The sequence below is a fragment of the Pinus tabuliformis genome, chromosome X (genome assembly GCF_031772625.1).
Source record: "Pinus tabuliformis cultivar Carrire ecotype Pingquan chromosome X, CPIR1, whole genome shotgun sequence".
Classification (NCBI taxonomy): Eukaryota; Viridiplantae; Streptophyta; class Pinopsida; order Pinales; family Pinaceae; genus Pinus; species Pinus tabuliformis.
The window spans coordinates 23,752,234-23,774,330 of record NC_142308.1 but is presented as its reverse complement, the minus strand read 5'-3'; the positions used below and the strand labels follow the sequence as shown (position 1 = coordinate 23,774,330).

Sequence of the window (22,097 nt, the reverse complement as noted above, 5' to 3'; positions counted from 1 at the left end):
AACATGAGCTCATGGAGATTCAGATCATCAAGGCAAAGAGGGAGGCTGAAAAAGCTAAGGCCTTACTTGATGAAGCATATGGAGAATATAGTGACCAGCTAGAGGAACAGGTGCCAAGAAAAAGGCCAAGGACTAGAGGCCTAAAGAGAGCTTTGGAGCTAGAAAAACAAAAGGAGGCTGAACTAGCTAATGAGCTCACCCTAAATGAGCAATTTGCCAAAATGGTAAATGAGAACCGAGAGCATTGGCTTGAGAGGGTGAACACTCATCTTGAAAGCCTCTTAGACAAGGCCAAAAGAGACACTGACATTTAGAGAAATATGGCAAAGTATTATTGCCGAAGACACCAAATGGCAAGGGCAAAGCTCAAATCTGATAGGGCAAGAATTGAAGCCCTAACTCACCATGAGGAGAAGAAAAAGCTTGATATACTTGCAGAGGTTTCACTCCATGCCTAGCCACCTCAGACATTAGCTTCTTGAACAATTTTGAAGACCCTTGACTCAATTTTTGTCATCTTGCTTTTCCTGTCTTTTTATGGAAATTTTCATATCAGCAGTTTGGTCAAACGGGGCACTTTTTGGAGAAATGGCCACCACCATTGGTTTTAAAAGGACCAATACATTCGAGAAAACCATGTTTCCAGCCCTGGAAAGCAAAATTGGTGGGTGAAAAAGGCAAAAAACCACCTAAAAATCATGTTTCTGCCTCATTTCTAGACCAAGCGCTGCGCATTTGAGTAGTCTTGGGAGAATGGAATTTTGGAGGGGCAAATCAAGCCCATTTTGAAAACCAAGGGCAGTTTTGGAAACTAGACATGATAAGATTTCCAATGAGCTATCCTGGACTAGATTTGGACATCAGGAAGGCAGGTAAAATTCAACTTGAATATGGTGCTGCACGTTTGACACTGGTGCTGCACGTTTGACATTGGCGTTGCGCGTTTGACAGCCAGCCCAAATTTTCACTGTTTTTCTCCAATTTGATTTTTACCTATGGGAGATTAGTGTTTTACTGATGTAATTGATAAGGATGATGTAATTATTATGTTTTTACTGTTAACTAGGATAAATACATTAGTAAATGGCCTCTATGACTTGTAATGAATCAATTTTCTTAAGTTAGGGATGAGTCACTTTGACCACCCTACACTCTAGCTATTAGTTCAATTTTTGTTGGAATTGCTCCTCCTCTCGTGGATTTGACCCGTGAGGCTAGGATGAGTTGGTTTGAGGCCTATATTATGTAATTTCTCAATCATTCTATAGGTTGGACTCAATTGGATGTTGTACTAATGTTTCAGACTTTGACATGGAATATATTGGATGAGTTGCAACTATTTTGGTGGGATTCCTATGGCATGGTATTTTGATATTGTTTCTTCTTCAGTTACATGTGTGTGAATGTTTTGTACCTTTCATGATCTATTTCACTTCTAAATATGTTTGATTTTCAAGGTGTGATAAGCAAAATACGTTTTCTATGCTCTGTAAAATCATCATAACTTGTTTAATTTCTTTAGTTTAAAAAGAATTCATGATTTTCATGCTCTTTTTAGCATCTCATCAGTCTAAACCATCTCATCACTATACTACAAAGTGTCAAAGCAACTTGCCTACCTTGCCCCATCAGATGTATGCAATTCCGATTCTCTTTTGCCCTGACCTAGTTCACTCTTTGACCTAATTCACTCATCCAGTGACTACCCCAACCAAATCAAATCAATCAAACCCTGAGCTACTATATCTAGCCTAAAACCCTAATCCATCCAGCCCTCTTGGCTGTGATCCTTTGGAGAGAGCCCTCTCCAGCTTGGTAGGGCTAGCTACTAAGTCAAAAGATTGGTCTGTGGTTACCTCAGTTGGACTCTTCCTCAGCCTTGGAGATCCGGAGGAGTGATAACAAAAGGGAAGTCACTTCTCACCTTAAGGGTTAGCTAAATTGGTCTTGATGCCATATATGTGTACTCTGTCTTCAAATCAAGGAGGTTATGGGTTTGACCCTCCTACTCCTTGGGGTTAGGTATCCATTGGAAGGGTTGATGGTTTACCCCACTCACTATATGCATAGATCATGGTGAAGTATTCGGTCAGTTTTCTGTGAAGCTTTCTTCGACAAAAAAATAAAAGAAGAAAAAAGAAGGGGAAGGCAATTCTCTCATTTTATTTGAAAATAAAGTGGAGAATTCTTCTTTCCTATTGTGCGTGTTTCTTGCTTATTTATTTAACAATATTTAGAATTTAATGAGAAGATAACTAAGGTGTGCCTTTCAAAGACGGGAAAAACTATCATTGAGAGGGTTTCATAGAAATCAAGGCATGATTTTAGTTCCTATATTGTTTCTTTAATAGATCTAGATCAAATTTACTAGTATTAGAGATGAATGCATGTGCCTTTGTTTCTTTAAGATATGATTTAAATTTCCTTGTGCTAGCTAGGCTTTGGTTTTATTATTGAGCTAACCCCTTTTTTGAAGTGTGCATTGTCTATTTGCCTTACCTTGGTTCTCCTCTTGTAGTTCTAATATATAAGAGGAATTTAACACCTTGAGTGAAGGAAGCACTACTGAGAGTCATAAAGGCCCCCACAACTTAATGGTAAGGGCAATATATCTACTATTTCTCTAATCATTTTAATTCTTTTTCTTTTTTCATTAAAATTTCAGTAATCTAGGGATCCTTTCTATTATTGGATTATATTACTCAAACTTATTGTTAATCCATGCTTCAAATCTTTTTGCATCAAGAAGCGCATTCTACAACACAATATGAAGGAGGTGTAATTCCTTTTGTGCTCAACTCGGAGTTGACACATGTCCAAAAATAAATAAATCATTGTTCATTATAGTAAAAAGGAAAAATATACATAATATTTGTTAGTTTTAATTAATAGTATTATTACTTCTAAAGGTGCATTCTACATCCCAAAATGGGGGAGATGTGTAATTCCTTTTGTTCTCAACCTGACGTTAGCATTTGTCCCTTTTAAAATATAAACAATGTCCTCTATAAAAAAAATAAAAAATAAACATACATGTTAGTTTAAATTAATAATAATATTGACATCACAACCTAATATGAAATATATATATAAAAGAGGATTATATTTTCACTTTCCAAGCATGATGAAGATGCATAATTCTTTTATTTTTAAAATATTTTAACTAGGGCCATAATAAAATAGTTGACTTCATATATATTTTATATATTTAATGTAATATGTATAAATAATATTTGAATATCCATATTAAGAAATATATTTTAATAGCAATTTCTCCATTAAAAACATGACTATGACTAGCTATCTTATGTATAAGAAGAAGTTATACAACAAGGACACTAAGAGGTTTCCTATAATTGCTTCTAACTCTAGCCAAAATCCCCACTTTTGGCCCAAGCGAAGGTGGCATAAGGATGCCCAATCTTGAATGGGCCATTGGGGAATAAAGGAGGAGATCATCTTGCATGATTATGATACTAGTAAAAGTATTATTACTTAAATTTAAGTAGAAATAGTGGAGTAATAAATAACTAGAGGTTAAAGGGAAACTAAGATATTATAAGGAGGTGATCAAGCCCAGTATTGAAAACCAAAATTATCTTTCTATCCTTATTCGTGTTAAGAAGAAAATAAACATTATCAAAATAAGAACTAATTCTCACAGTGAAATGAGATGAAAGAGTTTTTCAACTGTACCATATTAAGAGGGTTAATGCCGCAGGGTTACCCCTGCTTACACCCAAAATATGCATATGTCTATGCATATAGCTGTTTGTCCTAGGAATTTTAACTCACTAAGGAGTCAAATCTTCGATTCTTAAGGTTTAAGGCCCATACATCAATTCCTATGCTGAATGGTTTATTAACACTCAACATAGTCTAACCCTTCTCTTAATATGCATGTATCGTAACTTTTAATCACCCCTTATCCTTCACTTATTACTTTATTAAAACCTTTCTTTTAAACCTTCCTATCGGGACTTTATAAACCCTTATAACCTTTATCCATTTATAATCGGGACTATTTCAAAGCCCTCTAAGCCCTCATTAACTTTATGTGCATATGTATAGCCTTCCCCTTTTTAAGATTGGCTATATACGATTAACCCATAAACCCTTTATCCTTTGTGATAATAATGGACTTATATATGAAATCCCTTATATCCGCGCTAAATCCTTCAATAACCGTTTACAAAGGAATTTAACTCAAAACATACCTTTCCGCCTTTGTACGGTCCTTGCACATTTCCTGATGCTACACCTTTATCGCAATCGGGGTTGGCTCCTCCGTGGGTCACATTAACATGTGTTCCCCTATCTCCTCCGATATGCAATAACGCATAACCTTCTGGATTTCAAATCACATTAACCGCGCTTCATTTCCCTATTGGGTCCGCTCTCATCGACCCTTTGCATAATCACATGTCGCATGTATTAAAGCCAAGGTCTATTCCCATAAAATATTGCGATCTGATCACATCTCCACTATGGATCCTCCTTCCGATCCGACGGTCTTTATCTTCCCGATCGCCAAAGTTGCTTTGACGGTTCTCTGCCATTGATCTTCGCTTAGCAGATCCAACGGTCCACAATAATTTCAGGTTGACAACGAGCCCGACAATTAACTAGCTACACAGACCTGATGGAATTATAAATTCCCAATCTAATAAAGTTCGGGTCCACGTCTTTTGATTAACATTCGGTCAACTTCCGCCCGATGACCGTAGATGTTATATCATCGACGACTGTGACGCTATGATGCACTATTTAATCCTGGCCGTTGATCACCAAGATCCAACGGCTACGAATTGCCGACACTCCACTTCTTCCGCCCTTCTATTTACTTGGTTTTTCACCATTTCTTCAAGGTTTTTGTGGCTTTCCGGGTTTTCTAAAGGTTTTCCTTTCGCCCTCAATTCACTTTTTCTTGAGCTATACTTTGTGATTTCTTTTATCATTGTCCTTTTTGGCCTCTAATTGGTCCTTCGAATGGTTTAAAGATCCATACGATTCTCTGTCACGCTCTCCTCTTCTCTCTGTGTTTTGCCACGGCTCCGCCTGCATATAATTATTACACAGAACTCTGATGCATATTGAATTTATCATTCAATCACTCGAACACACATTTATACAGATTCTAATCACTCTCTGTATATATAAATACAAATAGATAATTACAGATTGAGACTCTGTCTCTCGGGCCTGATGTTCTAATATCAGTGGCCTCTGTTTACATTCTGCTCGTAGGCTCAAAACCACACTCTAGCCTAACCAGCTAATTATCTGACTTTCTAACCTATCTAACCCCTGTCTCTCCCTTTTAGGCTTACATTTATACAAAGGGATTCTAAAACCAATTCTGGTTTAGATCCATGAATTCCTTAACAAAATTCCTAAATCTCTTTCTTGTTCCTAAAACTCCTCTCTAATCCCTAAATCCATGAACTGACTCCTAATCTAAGATTAACAATCAATTCTCAAATCCCTCAATCTCTCAACTATCCTAAATCTCTCATGTTCTCCTATATTCGAGACATTTACAAATATGCATCACAATATTCAATTAATTCCCTATTCTAGATTCTCTCATTAAAATCACTCAAAACATTGATAATTACATTTAATTCACTCTTAGGAACCCAACTTCCTTGAAAACACAATACCCCTATATCTACTAAAATACAATGAGTTTTCTTGGCCTGAATGCTCTTGCATCAGACTCCCAAAGTAGAAAATTTCCATGATCTCCTGATCATGTGTCTTCATAAGTTGACTGAAAAACCTCCAGGGTCCCAAACTTTAGTTTGTAGCTGCCCAAATGCTTTGTTCCTTTGCTGTTGCTATACTTCTTTTGTCTTCTGCTTCATTTTCTTTTCTTTGTCAATCAGGTTCATACTCTGATTGATCATTCTTCTTACTTTGACTCCTATGCTAACTACCTCCCTTTCATCCTTTCCCTTTATCAAGATTATCTCTGTCTACACTGAATCATGACTGTCCAACATTCTCTCTAGCAATTGAACATCTCTGTTCCATGGATTAATTCTTCCATAGAATCTTCCTCTTCCATTTTTGTTTGGCTGTTCATCTGTACCAAATTTCCTCCAGCATCTACAACTAAACCTGCACTCATAAAACACTTGTTAAAATAAAATTCATAAGGTTTCTGTGCCTTATCTCCTTTGGCAACACATCAGTATGCTACGCTGATTTTTCCTCCCCTATTAGCACATCCGTATGCTGATTTGAATTCCCAACATAATTCACAAGACTGTCAGCTAGTCTCTCCTCCATACCATCTGCTTCTATGATGTATTTCTGTCTTTGTCCACTGTAGTGAACTCCTTCCTTTGCAATCATACTGTCATACTCTGAATTTCGTAGAAAATACTCCAGCAATTCAAGTTCTCTATGACACTTCATAAGTACTTCATCATTACTTATGTTTCCTGCATTTATACACAAATTATTAATATGAAATTTACAAGGTTCAATAGTCCCAACTGTTGCTTTACATATCAGTTCTTCAGACTGAATTTCATCTCCTTTCACAAGAAATTGTTCTTGTGTTGTCACAGTTTCAAATATCAATGCATTATTAAGTTCTTTCTGCTGCAATAAATCACTGCTTCTCTCATTTAAGAGATATTCTCCATCCTCCTTTACTTCAGAGTTTTTATCTTCAGAAAGATACTCTCCCATACTTCTGACAGCTTCAAAAGATTTCTCATCCTCTACAAAACTTGTAATCACATCAAAATTATTAAATTCAACAATACAAGGTTTTACCTTTTCTTGCTGGTCTGCATTTGTCCAACAGTTCAGAAAGTCATCAATAATTCCTTCTTCTTCACCCAGAACTTCACCCTGCTTTGGTTCACAAATGGATACTTCCATTTCCAATTCAGCTTCTCTGAGTTCTTCAGATCTCAATTGAACACCCAGTACCTGTTCAAGCTTCATCAACTCTTCTGCTAATTGCATATTCACCTACTGACTTCTCTTCTTTTGTAGCCTTCTTTGTAATTTATGCCACCTCACTGGCTTTTTCCTCAAGACCCAACCTTGTCTCTGGTTTTCCTCAAGTATCATCATCAATACATTGAGTTGTTCTTTCATTTCTGCAATCTCTTTGTCAAGCTCCTCTTGACTCATCCTCATGCCATTTGCCTTGACATCCTCTTCCTTCACCTCCATTCTGTTGTGGTCTTCTTCAGAACCTCTACTATGACTATCAATAGCCATATTCTTCTCTATCTTTGTGAGCTCCTTACTCACTTACTATGAGCTGCATTAAAGCCTCTACAACAGCAAGTCTTCCCTGCTGCCACTTACCTCACCAAGCTCTCCTGACTCAGTCTTTTGGTAAGCCCTTGGTTCTTTATCTCTGGAACCTCTTTTGAGCACTCTTCTCTGCTCCTTTAGGCTTCAACTCATCTGCACCTTCTCAAGAACACAACTGTCCTCTTGTATTTCAATCACCATGAAATACTTGGTTCTGACCACTTTTTCTTTCGCTTAGAAAGTCTTACCAATTTCCTTCATTACCTGGGCAATTCTACCCAAATCTTTTGTGGAATTACCTTTGTGATCTGCAACAATACCTCTGCAGTAACAAGTCTCCTCCTTGCTACATATGCCTCACTAAGCTTCTCTCCTTTGAGCTTAGTCTTTTAGCAACTTTCTGGTTCTTTCCTTTGGAACCAATTGAGCACTCCTTGCTCTAGGCTTGCTGCAATCTTCTCACCTCCTTATGCTTCAAGATCTCTGCATGATCTTGTTCTACAATTGCCTGTACTTTGAATGGATTGTCCTCTTTTTCTTGCATTTGCAAGTTCTGTTGCACTTTATCTCTGTGTGCTTATTATTTATCAATTAAAATCTCATCTCCCTTTCCTGCATACACATCTTAAAACACAACTATGTTCTAAGTCCTTTTCTACAGAATTCCCTTATTCTGTTCTGCTATCAATTGTTCCAATAAGAATTTTGCTCTGATACCAAGTGACGTAGGGTTACCCCTGCTTACACCCACAGTATGCATATGTCTATGCATATCGCTGTTTGTCCCAGGAATTTTAACTCACTAAGGAGTCAAATCTTTGATTCTTAAGGTTTAAGGCCCATACATCAATTCCTATGCTGAATGGTTTATTAACACTCAACATAGTCTAACCCTTCTCTTAATATGCATGTATCAGAACTTTTAATCACCCCTTATCCTTCACTTATTACTTTATTAAAACCTTTCTTTTAAACCTTCCTATCGGGACTATCGAGACTTTATAAACCCTTATAACCTTCATCCATTTATAATCGGGACTATTTCAAAGCCCTCTAAGCCCTCATTAACTTTATGCGCATATGTATAGCCTTCCCCTTTTTAACATTGGCTATATACGATTAACCCATAAACCCTTTATCCTTTGTGATAATAATGGACTTATATATGAAATCCCTTATCTCTGTGTTAAATCCTTTAACAACCGTTTACAAAGGAGTTTAACTCAAAACATACCTTTCCACCTTTGTATGGTCCTTGCACGTTTCCCAATGCTACACCTTTATCGCAATCGGGGTTCGCACCTCCGCGGGTCACATTAACATGTGTTCCCCCATCTCCTCTGATATGCGATAACGCATAACCTTCCGGATTTCAAATCACATTAACCACGCTTCATTTCCCTATCGGGTCCACTCTCATCGGCCCTTTGCATAATCGCATGTCGCATGTATTAAAGCCAAGGTCTATTCCCATAAAATATTGCTATCCAATCACATCTCCACCGTTGATCCTCCTTCCGATCCGACGGTCTTTATCTTCCCGATCGCCAAAGTTGCTTTGATGGTTCTCTGCCGTTGATCTGCGCTTAGCAGATCCAACGGTCCACAATAATTTCGGGTTGACAACAAGCTCGACAATTAACTGGTTACACGGACCCGATGGAATTATAAATTCCGAATCTAATAAATTTTGGGTCCGCGTCTTTTGATTAACGTGCGGTCAACTTCCGCCCGATGACCGTAGATGTTATATCATCGACGGCTGCAACGCTATGCTGCGCGATTTAACCCTAGCCATTGATCACCAAGATCCAACGGCTACGGATCGCCGACACTCCATTACTTCCGCCCTTCTATTTACTTGGTTTTTCGCCATTTCTTCAAGGTTTCTGTGGTTTTCCGAGTTTTCTAAAGGTTTTCCTTTCGCCCTCAATTCAATTCCACTCGAGTTATACTTCATGATTTCTTTTATCACTGTCCTTTTTGGCCTCTAATTGGTCCTTCGAATGGTTCAAAGATCCATACGATCCTTTGTCACGCTCTCCTCTTCTCTCTGTGTTTCGCCACGGCTCCGCCTACATATAATTATTACACAGAACTCTGATTCATATTGAATTTATCATTCAATCACTCGAACACACATTTATACAGATTCTAATCACTCTTTGTATATATAAATACAAACAGATAATTACAGATTGAGACTCTGTCTCTCGGGCCTGATGTTCTAATATCAGTGGCCTCTGTTTACATTCTGCCCATAGGCTCAAAACCACACTCTAGCTTAACCAGCTAATTATCTGACTTTCTAACCTATCTAACCCCTGTCTCTCCCTTTTAGGTTTACATTTATACAAAGGGATTCTAAAACCAATTCTAGTTTAGATCCATGAATTCCTTAACAAAATTCCTAAATCTCTTTCTTGTTCCTAAAACTCCTCTCTAATCCCTAAATTCATGAACTGACTCCTAATTTAAGATTTACAATCAATTCTCAAATCCCTCAATCTCTCAACTATCCTAAATCTCTCATGTTCTCCTATATTCGAGAACATTTACAAATATGCCTCACAATATTCAATTAATTCCCTATTCTAATTTCTCTCATTAAAATCACTCAAAACATTGATAATTACATTTAATTCACTCTTAGGAACCCAAATTCCTTGAAAACACAATACCCCTATATCTACTATAATACAATGAGTTTTCTTGGCCTGAATGCTCTTGCATCAGTTAAAGATGAAAATCACTTTTTCTTAGCTTGTCCATTTAAGATGAAAACCATTTTTCCTTAGCTTGTCTATCTATACTCCATTGGATCTAATTTTCAAAAAAATTGTCACACTACCAACTTTCCTCACATTTTAAGTCAACAAAGCTATGGTGATTTAGAATCACTTTTCACTTCCTTTTGAGCATAGAAATAAAATGTTAAAGAATTCTGATTAATTTTCTACCTTAAGGTTTTGTAGATCATATAGGTATTAGTGGACTTTAATCATAATCATCATCGTCATGATAATCATGTGTTTAGCATTGACAATGTAAAAAAATTTAATTACTTCTTATAAGAGAGATGTGTAATTTATTCATTATTGAATATGGAATAAAAAGTAAACCTTTAAAAAATATTTCATTGTAAGCCATAAATAAAATATTTCAAATAAACATTAAGTAAAACATTTCAAATAAAATACTTCAATATCAACTATATAAATAGAACAATACTAGAAGGATTGTAATTTATTCATTATTAAATAAAATAAAAAGTAAAACATTTAAAAAAAAATACTTCAATATCAACCATATAAATAGAACAATACTAGAAAGATTGTAATTTATTCATTATTAAATATGGAAGGTATTCATCATTAAATATGGAATAGAAAATAAACTTGTAAAATATTTCAACGTAAACAATAAATAAAATATTTCAATATAAACATAAAGTAAAATATTTTCATATCAATAGATAAATAGAGTAATATGAAATATATAAGTACAGAGATATTTCACATTGTCATTCTTTTATTTTTTTAATATAATTTAATATCAATTTTAAATAAAATAATTAAATATCTATGTTAACAAATATATTTCAATATCAACTTTATATACATATTGTTAAATCTAAGACTTTTGTGATCCATAATGTAGATAGGTGTCTTTCGGATTAATCACATTATTTGGATTTGGTTGACGTTTGGAACCAACTAATGTGATCCATCCTCTCGGCCACATTATTTGGTTCAAAAAGTTTATCAAATCCTAATAAATCCAAAAAACATCTATCTTCATATACATATTTAATATTTAATGTAAAATGCTTAATTTTTTTACTTGTTAAAAATATTTTAATGTTTACCTTAAATAAAATATTTGAATATCCATAATTATATATAATATTAATGTTGAACATAAATATAATATTTTAATATTTATTTTAAATAAAATAATTTTATATTAATTTAATTTATTGATATATACAGCAATAAAAAATAATTAAATATAAAACATTTCTATTACTTCTTGATAAGAGGGATGTGTATAACATCTTGTTAATAAGAGGCTGAGGCAAAGTTCTTCTTTGAGTATAACAACATCTTGAATAGAAAGAAGTCTTGGGTACAGTTTTACTGTTATTAGCCATTCTGCTTTGCCTAGTAAAGCAAGGCAGAATGGTACTAAGTCAGACAAAATGGTTAATCACAGTAAAACTGTACTAGATTCTTCTATTCAAGATGCTGTTATACACAAAGGAGAACTTTGCCTTAGCCTCTTTTCCAGTACCCATAGTGTGGCCAAAGTTGCAATTGCCCCTCTCAAGGAAAGATGCTGTTAGGAGAGATGGCTCTGATCCTCAGATCTATTAGCTCCTGGATCTTCTCGGCTAAGCCCAGATATTGATTTACTTCATACATTGTAATTTTTTATATGATACTGTTTGGTCCCCTGCTTTGTATATACATCAGTATACTCAACAGTCATTTTAACCTACTTTATGATCGTTAATTAAATATAAATATAATTATCTTATCTTCTCAATAATTTTCACACAGTAACAAAGTATGAGCCTGAGTTTCTGAAGGAACTAGGAGGAGTTATCTCATCTTATCTCATCTCCAGTATACTCACACAGTAACAAACTATGAGCCTGAGTCTCTGAGGGAATTAGGAGGAGTTATCAAGAGAAGGCCCACACAGACCTTTTGGTACTTACATGTTTTGTTCAGGCGAGGTTGCGGCTTGTATTGATAATTCTGAGACCGTTTTGAAGATTCTTCATTTGACAATGCAGAGCCACGAAAATATCGTACAGGACTGTTTTGCAGAGCATGTAGAGTATGGCTCTGTTTTGGATCATGTCAAAGGGAAGTCCATAAGTGGGAAGGGAATTAGGAGGAGTTATCAAGAGAAGCCCATACAGACCTTTTGGCACTTACATGTTTTGTTCAGGCGAGGGTGCGGCTTGTATTGATAATTCTGAGACCGTTTTGAAGATTCTTCATTTGACAATGCAGAGCCACGAAAATATCGTACAGGACTGTTTTTCAGAGCATGTAGAGTATGGCTCTGTTTTGAATCATGTCATAGGGAAGTCCATAAGTGGGAGAAGAACTGCAAAACCTGATTCAGAATCTTCTGACAAGATTGGAATGTCATTGCAGCGGGAAGGCATTGGTGTTGGTGCTGCTGCTGGTGCTCAGGTAATCTTTTTAAAATAAAATTTGAAAAAATAATTAAAAAATATTTATGTTAATTTTTATATAGATCAAATGCCTTGCAGTCTTATGAATTAAAGTATTATGAACTAACATAGATCCTTGTTATACCTTTTATATATGAATGAGTTTATTGTTGATTTGCTTTTCTTTGATTTGCTTGACTGACTTTTATCTGCATCTCTGAAATTTATTTTTAATTTTAGCTAGTGACTGAGACTTGTGTTCTTAAATTGACAAATTGGAAGTTGTGCAGAATGATCAGGCATCAATTGCCCTACAAATAGCAAGAGATATTGAAAACAAACATAACACAACTGTTGCTAGGCTAGCAATTGAATTAAGTGAGAAACACTGTATTATGGCAGAGCTTGAGTAGTCTAAAGAGCCTTCTGAGAAGGAAAATGGCATCACATATTCTGATTCCTTCAGGAAACAAGAGGACATCGACACTAACTTGTGTAGGGAAAGGCTGGGCAGATTCTGGGATGAGATTATTAAAATGTGGTAGAGACATGAGTTGCCCAATGATTTTTAATCTCAAAATAAGTGGATAAATGCTGGCAATACATATAGAAGGCTTGTGGAGCCTCTGGATATTGCACATTATTACCGCATGTCTAAGGCTAGAGGCAACTATCTTTCGGATGGAAGACCCACTCGTCATAATGTTGTTCAGAAATGGATGAAAGAGAAAGAAAAAACTCGGACTTCAAGAGGTCGGAGCAGTCGCACAAAGCTTGCATCCCTCACTCAGGACTCGTGCTTTTGGGAAGTAGAAGAGGCTTTGAAAGAAATGAAAAATCTGGAACAGGGCCAGCACCAAAAGCTAGGAAGTCTTGAAATGTTTGAAAGTTATGCGACAAAAATGATCAATGATCGCGACATTTCCTCAGATGTTTTCTTGGAAAGGAGCAGCTTCATGGAGTGGTGGAAAGAGTGGAAAAAATACAAGCAAAATTGATTCCCACAGTGGAGATCTCCCTTGCATGAAGAAACGGAAACGGAAGGTTGTAAGGGCTGAATTTGCAGAATAGTGGAACCTTGTTCCAATTAGGTCTCTTGTTTTTGAGATGTAATTTCCTTTCATAGTTTTAAAATAGCATGATCGCTGTAATATGTTAAAGCTGCATATGTTATCAGTTGATATGTTCCCACAAAATCTCTACATGCAATTAGAAAAGAAATAAAGAAAACATTGGGAGAGGGGTGACTGGAATGTCATGATTTGCTTTGTAGAATCTTAAGAGGGTTGCACTCTTGATTATCTCACATTGCGCCATCTCTGCACACTTAGTTCAAGGCATATTTAATACTAAAAACAACCGAGTTTTGCAAAGGAGACAGGTTTCCAGCGTATTGGAGTACTTTTTGTTACATGCAAAGTAACATGGCTGATGTTATTCGTCATTAATATCTTGGGTTGGGTTTATATACCATATCTGAAATCTTTTCTCAACACATCGAAGTAACTGATTCATTTGGATTCAATTACCATGGTAGTTATTATTTATGTTGGAATTTGACAACTAATTATGTAAATATGTGTAAAATTGTATTAGTTACTGCCAAGTTAGTTTTATACTGAAACAACAGTTATGTAAGTGGAGGAGGTTTTTATAAAACTGATGAATGGCTGAACCATTGTAATCATGGAAAATCATTGTTGATTTAATAAAGAATCCAATCCCTTGCCCCATAGATGTTTCCTCGACACCCTGTCAAGGTTTTACCACCTAAAGATCTTGTGTTTTTATTTGTGTCTTTGTGTTCCGTTTCCATTCAGTTTCAGTTATATCCTTCTTGTTAAATTAACCGTTTTACTTGCAAATGGTATCAGAGCATTGAGTTGAGTTCAGAAAACTGGGAGCCCTCGCAGAGAGACGCTGTGTGGCAGCCGCTGAAGGAAAAGAAACCTGTCTTTTTTGTGCAGCCTCTGAAGAAAAAGAAACCCATATTTTTGTGCAGCCACTGAAGAAAAAGAAACCCATATTTTTGTGCAGCCACTGAAGAAAAAGAAACCTGTCATTTTTGTTTAAGCCGCCAGTCCAACAAGGAGCAGCCGCTGAAGAAAAGAAACCGTTGTGTTTTTTTGGAAAATCCTGTACATTGAAGCGTGCACGCTGGAGGGAGAGAAGCCATGTTGTAGAGAAGCCTGCAGTCTCTGCTACCGAGAACAGAGAGGTGAAATTGTGCTGTTGCCGGAGAGAGACGCCACCACTTGCCGCTGTTGGCCCCCTGTCCCTGGGTAAAGATCATTAAGAATTCACATAAAGCCCAAATTTGAAGTCAGGAGGAGAAGCTCAGAAGAAAGCCTTTGATCAGAAGCTCGGGTATTTATTTTATTATATTTTATATTTTATTTTTATTTTTATTTTTCCAGAATTTTTTGAAGATCTGTTGAGCATACAGTCTGAAGTTTTTTAAATACAAAAATTTCTGTGTATTTGAGACAATCTCAGGGTTTGAAGTATCTTTCAAGAATATGTGAAGAAAATTAAAAAAGGAATTTTTGAAAATTTTCAGAAAAGGGTTTTCATTGATTTTCAGAAAAGGGTTTCATTGAAGAACGGAGGAAAGGGAATTCTTCCAGAAAAATTGTTGTAGTTTTTAAAGTCAGTTTGAAGAAAAAATTTTGGGAAAGAAAAAATTCTGATTTATTGTTTGAAGTAGGAAAAATTGAAAACTCTTGGAAAACTCTTGTTGGAAGAAGACAAATCAAATTTTTTTAGTTGAAAGAATGAAACCTTAGGAGGAAAGAAATGGCCAAGATGACGAATGCAAAGTTCGAGGTGGAGAAATTCACCGGCAAGAACAACTTCGCTCTATGGAAACTGAAAGTTAGGGATTTGTTGGTGCAACAAGGGTTGCACAAAGCATTAGATGGGGCAAATAAGAAACTTGCTAGCATGACAGATTCGGATTGGGAGGACTTGGATGCCCGAGCTCTCAGTACCATCACGTTATGCCTAGCGGATGAAGTTCTCTTCAACATTGTTGAAGAGAGTACAACGACTGGTTTATGAGAAAAACTGGAAAAACTATATATGAAAAAATCGTTAACCAATAGAATTTATTTGAAAAGACAATTGTACAGTCTACGAATGAAGGAAGGTACAAAAGTTGCAGAACATTTAAATATTTTTAATACACTTATATGCCAATTATCAGATATGGAAGTTAAAATTCAGGAAGAAGACAAAGCTATAACTTTATTATGTTATCTTCCCGAGTCACAGGACCACTTCGTAATTTCAATCAGTTTGAGCACTGCTGATTCTTTGAAATTTGAATTAGTTGTGGGAGCTCTCTTATCTGAAGAAGTACGAAGGAAATCTAGTACTGAAACAGCTGCACCAGAAGCCATGATAGCCAGAGGACGGTCAAAGGAAAGAGGAGAAAAAACAAGGGGATCTTCCAGATCAAAATCAAAGGGAAAGAAGTGTAAGGCAAAATGTTGGCACTGCAATAAAATTGGACACCTTAAGAAAAACTGTTGAAAACGAAAAGAGTCTGATAACCCGAAGAATGAAGCAAATAAGGTTGATTCAGGTATGATAAACGAAGTTTTATCTACTGAAGAATTATGTAAGATAGATGAAACTTTACCTGTATGTAATGTCTCTTAGGCTTTTGAAAGTTGGCTGTTAGACTCTGGTGCTTCTCATCACATATGTCCACACAGAAGTTGGTTTACTTCATATGAAGATGTAAATAGTAGTTCTGTGTTTATGGGTAATAATGTATAATGTCAGACTATTGGGATGGGAAATATCAGGATTAAAATGTATGATAACACAATTAGAAAATTAACTAGTGTTAGACATGTACCTGAATTGAAGAAAAAATTGATTTCTTTGGGAGTGTTGAATTCGGATGGTTATAAGTTTAGAGGTCAGAATGAAGTGTTGAAAGTCTCTAAAGGCGCCCTAGTTGTTACGAAAGCAGAAAATGCTGGAAATATTTATAGACTCAAAGGAAGTACTCAGGTCAGTGAAACAACGATGTGTCAGAGAAACAAGAAGAAGGTACTCACCTATGGCATCAACGATTAGGTCACATGAGCGAGAAAGGTCTTTAGGTACTAATGAAACGTAAATTACTTCCTGATTTGAAATCCTTGAAGTTGGATTTCTGTAAACATTGTGTGTATGGAAAACAGTGTAAACAGAGGTTTAAAACTGGAAGTCATAATAGTAAAGAAATTTTGGACTATATTCATTCTGATCTGTGGGGACCATCTCCTGTTGTATCATATGGAGGTGCTTTATATTTTTTAACGTTTATTGATGATTTCTCCCGGAAATTTTGGGTCTTTATGCTGAAAAAGAAAGCTGATGTATTCAATGTCTTTAAACAATTTAAAGCAATGGTAGAAAAAAGAACAGGAAAATCAATTAAATGTTTAAGAACTGACAATGGTGGTGAATTTACTTCTCTAGAATTTGAACAATACTGTAAGGATGAAGGAATTGTTAGACACAAAACTGTTGTTTATACTCCTCAGCAAAATGGTGTTGTTGAATGTATGAATCAGACTCTTATGGAAAGAGCCAGAAGCATGATCAACAATGCTAACTTGCAAAAGGAGTTGTGGGCAGAAGTAGTATCCACTGCTTGTTATTTAGTTAACAGATCACCTTCAGTAGCAATAAATTGTAAAATTCCAGAAGAAGTTTGGCCAGGTCAGTCTTGTGATTATTCACATTTAAGGATATTTTGTTGTGATGCCTATGCTCTTATTCCTAAAAATCAGCGTTCAAAATTAGATCCAAAATCGAAATGTTATGTCTTTGTTGGGTATGACTATGTGGTGAAAGGATACAGGTTGTGGGATCCTACGTTGCGGAAGATAGTCATTAGTAGAGATGTAACATTTGATGAATCTTCTCTTTTAAAATCAAATGTTGAAAGAATTGAACAGGAACAGGTATCGCCAAATCAACAAATTCAGTTGGAGGCTAGACCTTTTTTTGAAAGTCGAAAGGAAGGAGAGACTTCTGGAGGAAAAGGTGTTGAAGATACAAAGGAAACTGTTGAAGTTTCTGAACTAGTTCAGCAACCAATCACTCTAAGAAGGTCTACAAGGGAAAGAAAAACGCCAAAAGGTATGAAGATTTTGCTTCATCTTTTGCTTTGATTATTGAAGATGGGGAACCTCTTCTTGTTATCAAGAAGCAATAGATGATACGAATAGCGAAAAATGGAAAAAGACTATGGAAGAAGAAATGGATTCCTTAGCCAAGAAAAATACGTGGGATCTTGTAGAACTTCCTGAAGGGAGAAGTGTTGTTGGATGCAAATGGGTCTTCAAATTGAAATGAAAGTTGATGGAAGTATGGAAAGGTATAAGGTGATACTGGTAGCAAAAGGGTATTCTTAGGTTGAAGGTATTGACTTTCATCAGATTTTTTCACCAATTGTAATACTTGTTTCTATTCGTACTGTGTTAGCACTAACTGCATTTCTTAACTTTGAGTTAGAACAGTTAGATGTTAAAACAACTTTTCTACATGGTGATTTGGATGAAAAGATATATATATATATATATATATATATATATATATATATGGAACAACCATAAGGTTTTTTACAAGGTCACAACAGAATATTAGTTTGCAAGCTCAAGAAATCATTGTATGGCCTGAGGCAGTCTCCCAGGAAATGGTACAAGAAGTTTGACTCCTTCATGGTGAGCCAGAACTTTATTAGAAGTGAGTATGATCATTGTGTATACTTCAAGAGTTTCAGTGGCATATTCATTATCTTAGTTTTGTATGTTGACGATATGCTTATTGCAAGCAAAAGCATGGAAGAGATCAATAGGTTAAAGGCTCAGCTCTCTAGGACGTTTGATATGAAGGATCTTGGAGTAGCAAAACATATCTTGGGCATGGAGATACACAGAGACAGGAAAAATGGTAAGCTTTGGTTATCACAGCAGAAGTATGTGGAAAGAGTACTTGAAAAGTTCTGTATGAATAGTGTGAAACCTGTTAATGTTCCATTAGCTTCCCATTTTAATCTTTCTTCGGTTTTGAGTCCTAGAACTGATGAAGAAAAGCAGTATATGTCTCATGTACCATATGCAAATGCTGTAGGCAACATAACGTATGCGATGGTATCTACAAGACTTGACATTTCACATGCAGTTGGAGTTGTCAGCAGATTCATGGCAAATCTAGGTGAAGAACATTGGTGAGCAGTGAAATGGGTGCTTTGATATCTAAGAGGCACAAGTGACCATTGCATCATCTTTAACGGTAGTGAAGGATCAGTCTGCGGATATGTAGATGCTGATTATTGGAAAAAAGGAAATCTACTACAGGTTATGTCTTTACTCTTGTAGGTGGAGCAATTAGTTGGATGTCAAAGCTTCAAGAAATAGTTGCGTTGTCTACTACCGAAGCAGAATATATAGTTGCTTCAGATGCCAGTAAAGAAACAATCTATTTAAAGGGTCTACTTGATGAGATTGGAAGGACACAGGAGAGAGTGAATGTACTATGTGACAGTTAGAGTGCTATTCACTTGGCTACAAATCCAGCTTATCACGACAAGACCAAGCACATTGATGTAAGGTATCATTTTCTGAGACATGTGATTGATGGCGGAAAAATAGCTCTTAAGAAGGTCCATACACGGGAAAATTGTGCAAACATATTTACAAAGCTAGTTACAATGGAGAAGCTGCGATGGTGTTTAGCTTCTCTTGGCTTGTAGAAGAGATGATGAATGGGCATGGGCAAGGGATTAGGAAAATTGTTGTCAAGGTGGAGTTTGTTGGAATTTGACAACTAATTATGTAAATATGTGTAAAATTGTATTAGTTACTGCCAAGTTAGTTTTATACTGAAACAACAGTTATGTAACAGAGGAGGCTCTTATAAAACTGATGAATGCCCGAACTATTGTAATCATGGAGAATCATTGTTGATTTAATAAAGAATCCAATCCCTTGCCCCGTGGATGTTTCCTTGACACCCTGTCAAGGTTTTACCATGTAAAAATCTTGTGTTTTTACTTGTATCTTTGTGTTCAGTTTCCATTCAGTTTCAGTTATATCCTTCTTGTTAAATTAACTGTTTTACCTACAATTCACAATTTCTCTAAAACACTCTCTGGAGTTACAATACTTTGAGCTTTTGGCCACCATGAAATATTCAAATATATTAATGCTAAGCTGGTCAACACATATGTGTCCATTATTTTCTATATTATTGTTGCCAATGAATGGTTTGGCTTCCGTATTGAGAATATTTGTACAATGATTCTGTGCTCATCTGCATTGTTTTTTGTTCTCCTTCCAAAAAGTATCATACAACTTGAATTTGTGGGGTTATTCCTCTCATACGGGCTTGCACTCAGTGCTTGAAAGTATTTGTGAAGTTGAACAGAGCATGGTGGCCGTGGAAAGAATATTGTAGTATTGTAAGATTTCCTCTTGGCTCTCCTAATTTGTTTGTTGCCAAAGGGTCAAGATCAACTTTGGTCATCTGCAGATATTATGTTTGGGCTGTGTTAAAGGGTGAATGCAATGCAAACCGTTTGGTGTTTAGATGTTCTGGTCTGATATGATATGATGACTGTGAGAGCTTCTCCATTCCTCATCCTTTCCATTTTACCATTTAGCATTGTTTTTTCTTGAGCATTTGGTCAAAATGCATGTCACTACTGCTACTACATTGCTCTTTTAGTTCTGCAGCACACTTTCCAATGGGGCAGCAAACAAAATCGTTAGTTCTTACAGTAGTGGCATCCTCGTCTCCACCAAGATTTTTCTTAGTGATTTCATCATAACCTTCTTGGTGGCCTTCATATGTGTGGGCAACATTCAACAATGTTGTCTTTTTCAAGTCCTGGGCACAGAATCCTGTTTATGCAACATTCAACAATGCTGTCTTTTTCAAATCCTGGGTGCAGAATCCTATACAGTAGCAATACCTCACCCCCTAAAATTTCTTCTTGATTTGGAGTATCATCATCCTAAAGGAGAGGGTGGAGGATCTTCTTTTTCCTTTTCATCAAAGCTATTATGCATTTGTTCTTTTGGGAAAGCAAGGGTATTATCTTCAAATAAATAAAGTGGATCTTCTTCCTTTAGGGCAACATGTACGTCATCATATTTTGGAAAGAACCACAATCCTTCTCTTTCATCCATAGTGCCATAATCTTTTCTTTTTAAAAAAGAACAGTGTCATATGGTTTTTTTTTCTTCTTTTGCAATGATTATTTGTGGAATGACAAATTTTTTGCTCTGCCTTCTCAGGAAAGTGAAGATGTTAAATATATATTTGATGAATATTTCTTCATTTTGCTATTCTAGGGGCTCTCTTTTGCATTTAAGGTCCATGAAATGATGGTATCCTTTCAAGCAATTGAGGTTACCAAGGCCAGGGTAGCAACAAATTATCGGTGTAGTGGACCAGGGATTGTCAACTTGTTCAGATTCCAGAGAAGGAACTAGAACTGTATATTGCACAAAAAGAATAGGCATGCATTCATGTGGATTTTGTTTTCAAAAGGTATGTAAAACTTTGGTTTCAAAGCTTTCTCATCCTTTGTTGTTGATTATTGCAGAGGTGACAAAGCATTCTACAGCGTGGAATGCCGTTACCAACAGATTTTGACGGATGAACAGATCGAAACAATTCTTGCTTCTACGCCATCTGGGTCTAGTTCTTCTTCTTACAGTGGCACACTTTTTTAACCAGTACAGATGTGCTGCATAACATAGGCATAAGAGCTGTCTGTCATCCCAACAGATTTTGACAGATGAACAGATCGAAACATTTCTTGCTTCTACACCACGTGGGTTGAGTGCTTCTTCTTACAGTGGCACACTTTTTTAACCAGTACAGATGTGCTGCATAACAGAGGTATAAAAGCCGTCTGTCATCCATACCGAGTAAAATAAAAGGTGTTTTAATGTATGTGTTGTTGCCTTTGAGGAGCCGTAGCAAAATACATAGGCTTAGATGACATAAAAATATATGTGTTTTTAATGCTAAGGAAAAGGGATGGGATGGGGTGCGCTTTTTTGAAGCACACTTTTTTGGGACAAGATTTTTGTTGTGTACATTGAAACAAGTTTTAAGTTCTATCACAAGATTTTTGTTGTGTACATGAGTTTCTTAATAAGTAACTTGCCTGCGGTCAATGGCGTATAAATCTAGAAGGCTGAAAGAGCTGAGGCAGACCTGGAGGGAGGTAGGCTTATTCAAGCATACACTCTTCTGTGTCGTTATGATGGTTGAAATGCCAAGTACAATAGAAAACCATATGCTCTTATATTCGGTATAATGGCTGAAGATGGTCATCATATTGAAAGAAGATTAGTTAAGTATATTGCTGGTTTTTTATGTGTGTTTCCACATATTGTGATCAGAACTAAATGCTCAGAACTCGAGCTTTATTATGTGTTCTCTGAGTTTTGTTTGAGGTTGAATTGTAGTGCATATGAGAATGGTATTTTTTGTTTATGTTGGCATATACTCAACCTCAACAAAACTAAGTGAAGATGACTTCAATTTCCTATTGAAATAAGAAACAACTCCAGAACCCAAGTTGAAGTAACAACCTGAAGTG

At 36.1% G+C, this 22,097-nt stretch overlaps 1 protein-coding gene across 5 annotated transcripts; it reads left to right on the top strand.

The window, feature by feature from the left end:
- The first annotated feature begins 11,368 nt into the window (after positions 1–11,368).
- LOC149138130 (uncharacterized) lies at positions 11,369–21,783 on the top strand. Of its 5 annotated transcripts, none has more exons than XR_016264797.1 (4): positions 11,369–11,709; positions 11,847–12,494; positions 14,350–14,842; positions 21,090–21,783. XR_016264797.1 is itself a non-coding variant. In XM_089449490.1 (2 exons), exons 1-2 carry the CDS (start codon positions 12,231–12,233, stop codon positions 21,093–21,095), a joined length of 270 nt encoding a protein of 89 aa, XP_089305616.1. In that variant the 5' UTR covers positions 11,369–12,230; the 3' UTR covers positions 21,096–21,783. The 5 variants fall into 5 exon arrangements, 2 of the variants coding, with proteins under 2 accessions (XP_089305616.1, XP_089305615.1); XR_016264798.1 differs by adding an exon at positions 12,766–13,519 and having other exon boundaries at positions 11,369–12,494; XR_016264796.1 differs by having other exon boundaries at positions 11,369–12,494.
- The last annotated feature ends 314 nt before the right edge of the window (positions 21,784–22,097 follow it).

Bases quoted from the DNA above. Each gene is read 5' to 3' on its own strand.
- LOC149138130 (XM_089449489.1), top strand. From the start codon at position 12,231: ATGTTTTGTTCAGGCGAGGGTGCGGCTTGTATTGATAATTCTGAGACC. The intron at 12,495-12,765 runs GTAATCTTTTTA...GAAGTTGTGCAG, and splicing joins GTGCTGCTGCTGGTGCTCAG to AATGATCAGGCATCAATTGC.